Here is an 11,516-nt window from a genome sequence, read left to right as displayed (position 1 = left end):
GTCTGTCTGTGTGGCCTCCACCAGCCTTCCTCCTTTCTGTGTTGAAGCTCCGAGGTGCCTTCCGCCTCTCTCCAAGTGGGGCGTAGACAGGGAATTCCCAAATGTGGGGGCAAGTGCCTTGTGTTTCCTGCAGGACTTAAGGCTATACCCTGGAACAGGAATAGGCGGAGGGGAACAGGGCAGGGGTAGTGGTGGGAACGAAAAAGAGGCCTGAGAAAGGTTTCTCTAAAAATATATCCATATTTTAATTCTCATCAAAGTGCAACCTGGGAAGCCTGCGGAAGGCAGGCCCAAGCCCTCGAAGGGCTGAAGTCAGAAGTCAAGTGTCCAGAAGTGAGCCATCATCGGAGGACGGCAGCCATCAGGCAGGTGAGCGTGGGGAACAGCAGAGCAGGCAGCGGAGAGGGCAGCAGCCGGCCTGGGGCCTGGGACTTGAGCACCTGGCGCTTCCCCCTCGGCTGCAGGGGTCTGATGTTGTCTGTCATTTTCTGTTTCTGTTCGTTGTCATAGTACAGCTTCTCAGAGAACGCAAGAATCTGTGGAGGGACACAGCTCAGCAGGCAGGGCGGGCAGGGAGAGCTGCACTCCCTGCTGTGTGACCCCCAGCCAGCCACCTTGCCCTTGGTAATGAAGGTGCTAGGAATCCCTACTGCTCAGGTTTCCTCCCAGATGGAAAGAATAAGAGGTGTAAAGTACTAGGTACTGGTGGGGGCTCAATTCCCATTAGCTTCCCCTAGCCTATGATTACAACTACTGTTACCACACTTAGGTAGGACAGCGCACCTCAAGCTTGAGCATGCATTAATGTCTTGGGGGGAGGGGGGACTTGTTGGGTCCTAGACTGCCGGGTCCCACCCACAAAGTTTCTGATTCAGTACGTCTGGGGTGAGACCCAAGAATTAGAATGTCTAGCAAGTTTCCAGATGATGCTGACGCCACTGGTCTAGGGACCCTCTGAGAACCACTGTCCTGGAACAAATGCTGCGGGGGGCGGGGACTGGGGCCCTTTTGGCTCACTGCTCTATCCCCTTGAGTCTGTTGTGCAGACTCAAGTACCATTTGTTGCATGAATGAACTGTTTTCCTCCTGTGGCGACACTGACCACTCAGTTGCTCATGGCCAGCCCTGCCCTCCCACGCTGGCACCTTTCCCCAGGACACAGACCTCCCACCCCCACCTCAGCTGGATGACTCCCACCTACTTTTCAGGGTGCAGCCTGGAAGCCTTTTCTGATGCCCCTGCCACAGCCTCCCCTCCAGCCCTCAACCTAGCAATGTGATAGCTGGGACCTTTCTTATCTGTCTCCCACAGGGTGTGTCTGTGGCTTCAACCAACAGGCCCGCAGCTTCCCGGGGTGCCCCACCCCCACCCCAGCCCGGGGGCCTCTGGGGGGATCCAGAGGAACAGTTTGTGGGGAGCTGGGCAGTGGGAGGCTGCACCCTGTGTACCTGGTTCCTGTGCAGTTGAATGGGCTCCTCGAACACGGTCCATACAACCTTCTCCTCACAGCCCGGCGTGGTGAGCGAGCCCGGGTAGCGGAAGTAGTACCCCAGCTTCTCCTTCTCAGGGAGCAGGTCAAATAGGCTGATGCTGTCTTTTATCGTGGTGGTCATCTCTGGTGCGGGGGTGGGGGGTGGATAAAGGTAGAGAAGAGGGGAATCTCAGAGGCTCTGAGAGCCCCCTCACACACCTCACTCTGAGAACCCAGGCCCCCCTTTTGCAGGAAGAAGTCTCCATCCGTCCCCTCACCACCTCAGCCTCCTTCCCCGGTCATTCTGACTCACTGGGTCTGGGGATATCAGACAGCGCCTCCACCAGGGGCTGGAAGCCTTCGTTCTTGGATCCAGCCTGGAACAGGAGGGAAGAGGCTTGAGAGGGGTGTGGGGGCCGGTTGTGACCCTGAGTTTGTTCTCTTGGTCTGGGGTAAGGAGGGCAGGCAGCTCCTGGGACTGAGGCCCTGAGATACTCTGGGCTCCCCGCCTGGGGGTGTACAAATCATGGAGAAACAGAGGAGAAGTCAGGGCCTCCCCAGGCTCCCCCGGTCTTGCTAGAATCCCAGGTCTCTGGATCTTAAGAAGCAGCCCCTCGGACCCTGGGGGATGGGGGTCCCACCTCCACCAGGAAGGCCAACACTGCGATCTCATCTTGGGGGTCCTGGTCCTCTTTCTTGTTCCTTGATGTCCCCTTCTCTTTCTCATGTACGATGTGCATCTGGTGGTGGTTGAGAAGGATGGAGAGAGGACTTGTGAGGGGCTGGACCACTCTTCTTGCCTAAGGCAGGTACATCCAGAGCCCAGCCTCAGCACCGACCCAGTGGGGGGCCACTCACCTCCATGGCAAAGTGCTCCCCATCCAGGCTGTGCTCCGAGCCTGCATCCAGCTCCTTGGACCAGTGCAGGTGCAGCTGCGTGGCCCGGTACTGGGCGGCCAAGCCTCCTCCAGCGACAGTGGCCTCGTCCCCCAGCAGCATCAGCACTGGAGGGCACAGGAGGGGTCCGGGTCCTCACATCCACCTCCCCCTGCCCACGCTGGCCAGCTCCACCCACGCAAGACCTTTCCTCCTACCCTTCTTGCGCTCTGGGCCTGGAGGGAGGGGACGAGATGGGTGGTTCAGCCCCAGGCCTCCCTGTCTGCCTCTCCCACCGCAACCATGAAACTCGGTCAGTCCTTCTCTTGCTCCAGCCCTTTCTACCGGGCCCTGGCGTCCTCAGCCAACCTCCTTGGCTCTGGGTGACCTGCCCCTGGGCCCAGCTCTGCTGACCCTGGACTGGCTCAGCCCCTCCCAGCTTCACTCTCTGTCCTCCATCCACACGAAGCCACGTGAAGTTCCCTGAACACCCCAAGCTGTTTCACGCCTGCACGGCTTTGCACATGTTGTTCCTTCATCCTAGAACATGTCCCCACCCCCCACCCCCAAGTCTGGTCTGGTGGAAGTATGGGAAATGCTGCTGGAGAGTGTTCCCTGCTTTCGGAAGCCCCTCCTGTTCCCTCTACCCTCCCCCAGCTAGGCTGTCCAGCTTCTCCTCAGCAAAGGTGGACCTTGGCCTGTGTGCCCTCTCAATCCTCACGGAACTCAGGGGTTCCTGGCCCCAGTGCCCATGTCTGCCCAGCTCCTCCATCCTGCCTGGGACGCACCTGTGTGCCCATTGTTTTGGACAGTCCACTTTTGCTTCTTGTCATAGCCAGAGAAGGAGAAGGGCCCCAGGTGTGGATCCACCTGTGCCTTGGTGGTGACAATGTTGATGGGGGACTGGCGGTCCTTCTTGCAGTCACCACCCCACTGGTCTGGCCCTGAGCAGGGAGGGAGGGGGCCGCATCAGGGGTGCTTGCATGAGGGTGTAGCCTCCACTGCTCCCCAGAGGCCAGGCCCACACACTCAGCTCACAGGTAGCAAGGTCTTGGGGTGGCTCGTAGGCTGTATTGCAGGGGCCTCCCTCCTCAGGTACACTCACACTCACACACACTCACACACGCACAGCACACTCATATGCAAAGCTAGCAGGTCTGGCAGCAAGTGATGAAGTTCAAATAAGGTAAATTGGAGGGCTCTTGGAAGGGGTGGAGTGGAGTCCCCTGGAAGGGCTGCTTCTGAAAGGACACCTGACTCTGACACTAAGCACTGTCTAAGGCTGGGAGGTGGGGAAGTAGCCCCTGGAGGAACCTGGCTCCCCACACCCTGGTGACTCCAACTCCCTGTTGGGCAGAGCTGGGGTGGGGGTGGGGAAGCACCGTCCAGCCACCAAACAGCAGAGGCAGGAAGCAAGCAGACTGCGGGGGGAAATGGGTCAGCATTCGATGAGAAAAGGCAAAGGAGGACCTCTCAGGTTCCCCTGCAATGGAATAGAAGCAACTGTCCATTCTCCTAGGAGAAAAAGCATCATGTAGGTCTCCATTTGCTGCTGCTGATGATTGATTTCATAAAAGACTCAGCTTCTTGGTGATAGTGATGGGAGGTACCAGGGAAGGCTCAAGTCACTCTATATTCCTTTTCCCCTAAGCACCAGGAGTGTATGTGTGTGTGCGTGTATGTTAAGAGCTGATATGTGACTGGGGGCATCATTACCCCTCATCCTTCCCACCCTCATTGGGTCTCCATTTCCACTTGGACGGTGCCCATCACACAGAAAGGCCTGTCTCCAAGACTCTCTGTACTTACCCAAGCAGGGGTTGGAGGCGTTGGCTTGAGTCTTGTAGCACCAGTGTGACTCTGGAGCAGAGAGAGGAGGGATGTGAAGGCTGTGCGTACACGTGTCCGTGTGTCGTGTGCACATACGTCTCTATGTTCCTGGCGTCTGGGACAGAGGGCCCAGGGGAAGGAGACTTAAGAAGAAAATGTACAGATGGGGGAAGGAGGTAGTTGAAGCAGCCAGGTCTCAGGTGTCCCTGACCCGTGGCTGATCTACTGGGCGTCCTGCCACGGCAAGGGCAAGGCTGGGCAAGGCTGGGCAAAACAGCCACCAACCCTTGAGGAGACCCCTCTGAGGCCAGCTGACTCGACACTCTCCATTTGTTGCTCATCAGCCTCCCCCTCTCTCTTTGCATCCCTTCCCCCAAACCTGGAAGGAAGGCTCTGGTGAGAGGGGAGGAGACGTATAAGGGCCTGGCCTCCCCTCCTGACAATAGAGACAGGTTTAGCCTGGCTGCCTTCCCAGAGTTGACCAGTGGGGTGATGGAGATTAGGCCGGCCCCTCCCCCGAACACACCTTCTTGCGTTATTAAGATCTAATAACACTTGGCTAAGCGTTCACAGCCCCACAGCAAGGAAGACATCCAGACCTTTCCCCCTGCCCCACCATCCCACAGTCCTGGTGTTTGGGTCAGACAGACGCAGGTTCTAATCCTAGCTCTGCCTCAGGGCAGTAGAACCAGCATCTCTGGAAAGAGGCTGCACCACAAACGTCCCACACTAATGCAGTTGTTGACTAATAATAACACTAGGGGACACTGTGCAGGGGCAGAGGGGGCACGTGGGAGCTCTCTGTGCTTTCTGCTCAGTTTTTCTGTAAACCTAAACCTGCTCTAATTAAAATCTGATTGAGAGAGAGAGAGAGAGAGAGACTGTGCCAGCAGTGTGGACAAAGCATTTGATCCAGAGCTAGAATTCTGGCTGAGCCATGTAGGAGCTGTTGGTTTAGGAGCAAGTCACTTAATCTCTCTAAGCCTCAATTTTATCATCTGTAAAATGGAACTAATACCACCCACCTCATCGGGCTGTGAGGAAGATTAAATGAGAGATGGTAGGAGTGTTCCAGGTAGCCCGGAACTTAGTAAAGTCTCTGATGAGCCCTTCCCTTCCCCTTGCCTCCCTCCCTCTGGCCTCCCATCAGTGCACAGATGGCCAAAGCCAAGTTGGAAAGAATTCAGGGATGAGGAAATTCCTAAGAAAAGCACAGCTTCCCACTCAGCCTGAGCTGCAGACTCTGAGTATGCCCCCGCCCTCCATCCCCACCTTCTTGCCTGAGCTGCCTCCAACTCCACCTCCTCTGGGGTCCCTGGAATGGGGACAAGGTGGGGAGGGGGCCATGAGGTTAGGTTCTTGGTAGGGGGTGAGAGGAAGGGTTTGAGGCCAGGAGAGTGAGCGCCCACAGAAAACGGGCATCCTCTCCCTCAGACCTCAGAGCCACCTTGGGTTTTGAGTTCCCCAGCTCTGCATCCAATGCTTCACCTACCCTGCTGGCACAGCCTCTTTCAGAGATGGACAGTCCCTGAGTGTCTTCCCCACGACAGTCCACCCCCTGCCCTGGACAGGGCTTTCCTGCCTCTGTGAGTTGCTGCATCTGAGAACCGCCATATGGGTTACGAGGCAATGGCCACGTCACATCTAGGCCCTTTCCTGCAGGTGGAAGGAGCTGGGAAGCTGGAGCCCGTTCACCTGGTTTCCAGCCCTAGCTCTGCCTCTTGCTTACTCTCTGCAGGAAAGTTCACTGACTTATTCTGAGCTCTACATTCTTCCTCAGACAGAAGGAGCGAGTGTCTGAAGAGACAATGGATGGGAGGTCATCTGTACTCGGAAGGCTCCTGGTGATAATTCTCTTATGTCGTCACCTCTCAGAGGTCCTGAAGGCAGATGAGGCCTCCAAGGTCAAGCTGGCCCCTCCTCTGGACTGGAGGTCCAAGGGAAAGCCACTCCAACAGAAGCCTTACTGAAGCCAGAGTCCTGGGGAGCCAGCTCTGAAGGATGGAACCCCCTCTGAGCCTCCCCAGGGCCCATCTAGTCCAGGCTGAGCTTTACTTAGGAATTTGCTTTTTCCTGCCTCTGGCTACAGCTCCTGGGTTTGTAATGGTAACCTCTGATCCACTGTCTTAATCATAGAAACTTTTGACCTGCTTGGCTGAATGCTCTTGTAACTACTCTTTGCAGGAGGCAGGAGCCAGGAAAACATACTGTTGATGAGGCCAAGGCCAGGGGTCAAGTCCATGTCCATTGGCTGAGGGTCGGGGGCTGGTTTTCAGGCAAGCAGTGGTAGGGGCACAGACCCGCGCTGGTTCCTGTATTTGTTCACGAGAGGGCTGCCCTTACAGATGATTACCAGCCCGCTCTGCTGCCTTAGGCCACCTCCAAGAGGGCCTGGGAAGGAGAGGAGCTTCTAATGTCAGGTGTTGGCTCCAAGCTCCAGGCTCCACCTAATCCACCTGCCCTAACCAGAGATGGAGTGAGGGACCTAACAACCATCACCAATCACCCAGTCACTGCCTGTCACCCTTAACTTACCCATCACCCATCCCCTCTTCTTTAGAACTTACTGGAAAAGCTATCTTTGATGGACCTTGCTCACCCCACCCTCCCACTCTAGGGGGAGGGAGGAATCCTGAAAACCAGCTCAGCAAAACCCACGTAGGTCCCGGGCAAAGTCTCAGCAATTCCTGGCCAGGGGTCTGAGACTCTGAAGGGGCCCAATATCCTCTTCCTTCCTTTCTGCACGGCACCAGATGCTCTGGGGATTTTAATGTACAGCCAGGTTCCTCTCCAGCCTCCAGTTTCCTAGGGGATGAAGTGGGTGGAGGAAGGCAGCCGGTCCCTTGGCAGTTCCCAGTCAGAAAGCCTCAGGCCCTAAGGGGAGCACAGCTTGTGTGAGGGGGCAGCTGAGATAAATTCCTGGCTGGCTGGCCCCAGGCCAGTGGTAGAAAGTGATGGTAGCCATCACGCATAGAATGCCGGCCATGTGCCACACAGGCTCCCTCTAAACCAGGGGTGTCAAAACTACAGCCCTCGGGACAACTGCGGTCCCCAATCCATTGTTAATTGGCCCGCAGCAAATTAAAAAATATATTTAGTTTACTTAAGTAAACCAGGTGAGGCAATCTGTACTTCGCCTGAGTGAGTGGCCCAGCTGTTTGTGTATTTTATCGCATATGGCCCTTGGTAAAAAACGTTGAAAAAAGTTTTGACACCCCTGCTCTAAGCACTTACACCCACTATTTTATCTGAATCCTTAAGACAACACCTGACATTAGAATTACCATCCCGGTTTCATAAATGAGAAAACTGAGATTAAGTGATTTACCGAAGGCCACACGGCTACAAAGTGACCAAATTAATTTCAAAGCATTTCTCTTCCTACTAAGCCCAGCTGCTTAGCAGCTGGGTTTCAAACGTCCAACTCTAGGACTAAAAAATGTCACATCCTATTGTGGGGGAGGAAGAAACTTTCCTCTATCCTTCCAGGTTCTTTCGCCTGGTCTAATAATCAAGTAGACATGAGACAGATTAACAGGAGAAAATGACCAAATTTAATTACATATGTATGTGCCAGAACCCCACATACAGGGGAGGTTCAGAAACAGAAAGGGGAAATGAGGTGTATATGGCATTTTGAACTAAGGACGAGTTATGACACCTTGGGGCTTCAGAGGGGAGGAAGTTCATTCACAAAACAATAAAAGAGCAGGTGTTCAGTAATTAGTGTTTGCCCCACCCTACAGATCCCTCATAAAAACTTATTTCTGGTAATAACTCTTATTATGAGCCAGGCCTCCAATTTTAATGCTTCGAGGGAGAGGTAGAAGTTTCTCCATTGCCTTCAGCCCAACACAATTCACATGCCAAGGAGACACATCTTGGGGAGGCCTGTTCCGAACCCCTCCTCTGCCTTTTCTCTTTCCTCTTCTAGAGAGAGGCAGTTGCTGTAAAATTCCCCTCATCCTCCCGGACCCCACGCACCCCGACCCGCCAGCTCAGTCTCTCCTGCAACCTGTATCCATTCTCTCCTCTGCTGTTCCGGGACCCTCAGCCTTCATGACTCCACGGGAGGAGCATCTAGGTTTGGAGAAGAGATTTGGGCAGATGGACCCCAAGGATCCTCCGAGGGGCTCCCTGCGAAGGAGACGGTGCCCTGTAGGGTCACAGAGAAGGTGACTCCCGGCTTCCTGTGCCCAGTCGCTGGAAGCGCCTTCAGATCCTTATCAAATATTAACACGCCTCTCCTGCTACCTCCCACCTAGGCGAATAATTAAGAGCTTGGCCTCACCATTAATCTTTAAACAAAAATCACCCTGGCCAGAAAGACCGGCTTGGCCAGGACCTCGGGTCTCCGGGTGCCCCCAGCCAGGCTCCCAATACAGCGCTGGGAGCTGGGGAGGTGAAAGGAGCTGGCAGCGTCGGGAATAAGGAACCCAGGGTGGGGATGCCAGGGCCCCGCCACACCCAATGCGTTGCCTTTGCTCTGGGCGGGGGGCCACCACCCAGCACCGAGCCCCGGCGGGACCGACAGCGACCCCCCGACCCACTGAGGAGAACCAGCACCTCCTGAAACGCCAGAAAGGGCGAGAAGCGGAGGCGTGTGTCGGGGCGGGCCCGAGAAGCATCCTTCTCGCCGAGTCGCACGCTCGTCTCGCTCAGGGCCGCCGCGCACACGCGTGCACACGCTCCCCCCGCACCGCAGTGGCCGTTCGTGTGCGCACACGAGCCCCCTCTCGCCCTGTCCGCCCGCAGCCTCGCGGCTCCGGACGCACACGCCATCCCGGACGGACGCGCAGCCCGCGCGCACTGGCGGCGAGCGGCCGCAGCCTGGGCGAGGGGTGCGGGGTGGGGGCGCAGGGTGGGGGCGCAGGGTGGGGTCGCAGAGCCGGCTACCCAAGGGGCACCGGGCCGAAGCCCAGGCGTTCACCTGCGCGGGCCAGGGGCCGGGCGGCGGCGAGGGCCAGGAGCGCCAGCAGCAGCCGCATCCTGCGCAGGAACGAAGACACGTCCAAGCCGGGGGTCGCGCACCGAGGAGGCCGCCGGGGGTGCCGCGACCAGGCGGGCCGGGATTTTATAGTGGAGCCGCGACGGGAGGGAGCCCCGACAGCGGGACGCGGGTAGCGGCTCCTCCCCTTAGCGGAGCCTCCCCTCCCCGCGTCCTGTCCCTGATCTGAAATCCTCCACTCCACCCCCACCTTGCTCAGTGCGCTAGCATCCCCATCTCTGCGTCCTCTCCCCTCAGAGAAGTGCCCTCTCCGCCACCCCCAGTCGCGCCTCTCCGCATCCCACACCTGGTCCCTGATTTGGGAACCCGAGCAACATCGCAAGGTGCTTGATCCACGCAAGGGCGAGTGTCCGGGATTCCCGACTTCTCTCACTGTGGTGCGGGCGGCTGCGCAGCCCTCTCGTCTAGGGAGCGGACCGCGGGGGCCCTGAGATGGGTTTGGGTGAGGGGTGGGGCGGTGCAGGTAGTCTTAGAGGCGAAGTTGAAGCTGAGGGACGTGCGATGGTATTTGTTGAATCCGGTGTCCCCAGAAACAGGGCTTCTCTCTCTCAGCCGGTGGCTGCGGATTCTCCGTGTCATCTCTTGTAATGTGTCCTCCAAACTGAATTGCCAAGCGGACCAAAGGCTCTTTTTCCAACACAGTGAAGATGCCCCCTAAATGACTGGGTGTTTATGTGATGGCCAGAGCAGAGGGGGCCGAGGGGGGCAGAATTGAGAAACTGCAAAGAATTGCAAAGGGGCTCAGTGAAAAAAACTTATGGGGTCAGAAAGGAGAGGCCGGGTTTTATTGAGGCCCCAAACTCCACCCCTGAGATGAGATGGGAAGATAAGAAACCAGGCTCTGATTGCACCCCCAGTTCTCTCGTTTGCCAGGATCTTCAGATGAGTTTAGGGAAAAGAAAGTGCCTTTGAAGGAGGCGCTGACATTTGGGGGAATGGGGCTGGGGGTGGGGCGCCATGGAGAGGCAGCTAGCTCTTCCCTCTCCTGGCTATGGCCCTCCTGCTGCCATGCCTCTAGACTCCTTCTTGGCTCTAGGTACCGGGTGTCCCACATGGCGTGGGAGCTTTTGTGGGAGTTTGCGAAGCTCAGACTTGGGTGGGGAAGAGGGACTGCGCACCAGGCGGTGGGCTCGGGCCCCCTCCATCAACAGGAAGCCCTGGTTTTCTGGTCTACTCGCTTCCCCATCCGCTGCCAACCTCTCAGCCCCCAGCAGCCTTTGAACCTAGGCTAGAGAACTCCAAAGAGAGACTGCCTCCCCCAGAACTACCCGGGGCAAAGGGGCTTCCTTTGGGTTAGAGTCCTGACAGACTCCCCCCACCCCCCACCTCCTGGCTCGGGATCACACAGCCTCAAGGAGCAGCTTTGATTCTACAGCGAGGCAGGAGGGGAGAGGCTGTCCTCGGCAGCCTAGGGTCTTATTGTCCACACTGCTTTAGACTGTCAGCACCAGCCTGGGATGACGACAGTCAGAGGAGGGAGTCCACACCCCAGGGCCTTTTCTGGAGAGTGGATTTATGTTCACAGAGCTGTAGAAGATACCTTTCAGGACGGGGGAAAGGTAGGGTGGGGAAGAGTGGAGGAAAACTATGCCTGGGAATGACATCGGCTTCAGAGGGTCCCCGAGACCCCAGGCCAGCCCCCTGACAGGCAGGAGGGACACTTGGGAACCTTTGGTGGGATTAAGGGGCTACTGATTGGTGACTTTTGGACCCACTTCAAAGTCCTTTGCATTGGGGCCCCCCAGGGGAGAGGAGTGTGGAAAGGGGAGCTGACCCCTAGGTGATCCTGCTCCTGTCTGGTCAGCACACCCCTTAGTATGTTTTGGGGCCAACAAGATGGGGAAGGAGAACAAGACCCCAGTGTGTGGGGGGGTCCCCTCTGAGGCTTGGAGCAGGGGAGGAGGTTAAGGATGGCGCTTCTTCACAGTGTCTTAATCACAGGCCCCACAGAGGCTGTACATTCGAAATGTGCCTGCCATCTCTGATTCTAAGGTTCCACAGGGCAGGGGGCCCTGGTCTTCACATTCCCAGCCCGGACTCCTATGCTGGCCTGCCAGGAACTAGTCACCTGTCACTGTCTAGGCCATACCAGGCCCCGCCCCAAGGGAGGGCACATGGCCCTCATTAGAGCAGGGATCATTAGAATAGGGATGGCCCTGACACATCTCTGTGACTTACAGGACCCATAAAACTGCCAGCCCAGGCCCTGTAACCCCCCGCCTTGTCACAGCCTCCTCCCCCTCGCTCTGCACAGGGTCCCTGGGTAGCCTGCATTCAAGTCCTGCTCTTCTGACTCAGTGATGACCTTGGGCAACTTTTCTACTCCTCTCT

At 57.0% G+C, this 11,516-nt stretch overlaps 1 protein-coding gene across 3 annotated transcripts; it reads right to left on the bottom strand.

Moving 5' to 3' along the window:
* Positions 1-220: 220 nt before the first annotated feature.
* CA4 (carbonic anhydrase 4) lies at positions 221-9,517 on the bottom strand. 3 transcript variants are annotated; one of them, XM_019732613.2, is made up of 8 exons: positions 9,472-9,517; positions 4,157-4,207; positions 3,136-3,291; positions 2,330-2,475; positions 2,113-2,211; positions 1,785-1,848; positions 1,449-1,615; positions 221-536 (listed from the first exon to the last, which is right to left on the bottom strand). In XM_019732613.2, exons 1-8 carry the CDS (start codon positions 9,500-9,502, stop codon positions 342-344), a joined length of 909 nt encoding a protein of 302 aa, XP_019588172.2. In that variant the 5' UTR covers positions 9,503-9,517; the 3' UTR covers positions 221-341. The 3 variants fall into 3 exon arrangements, with proteins under 3 accessions (XP_019588172.2, XP_074175734.1, XP_019588171.2); XM_074319633.1 differs by lacking the exon at positions 9,472-9,517 and adding an exon at positions 9,108-9,393; XM_019732612.2 differs by lacking the exon at positions 9,472-9,517 and having other exon boundaries at positions 4,157-4,286.
* Positions 9,518-11,516: the final 1,999 nt, after the last annotated feature.

Source organism: Rhinolophus sinicus, linkage group LG15, assembly GCF_036562045.2.
Source record: "Rhinolophus sinicus isolate RSC01 linkage group LG15, ASM3656204v1, whole genome shotgun sequence".
Classification (NCBI taxonomy): domain Eukaryota; kingdom Metazoa; phylum Chordata; class Mammalia; order Chiroptera; family Rhinolophidae; genus Rhinolophus; species Rhinolophus sinicus.
The sequence above is the reverse complement of the archived record's forward strand: the minus strand, read 5'-3'. Positions and strand labels throughout refer to the sequence as shown.

Coding starts and splice junctions, on each gene's coding strand:
- CA4 (XM_019732612.2), bottom strand. CDS start 4,271: ATGTGCACACGACACACGGACACGTGTACGCACAGCCTTCACATCCCT. Junction 3,292..4,156: donor CGCCTCCAACCCCTGCTTGG/GTAAGTACAGAG, acceptor CTCCCTGCTCAG/GGCCAGACCAGTGGGGTGGT. Junction 2,476..3,135: donor CCAAAACAATGGGCACACAG/GTGCGTCCCAGG, acceptor TGTGCCCTCCAG/TGCTGATGCTGCTGGGGGAC.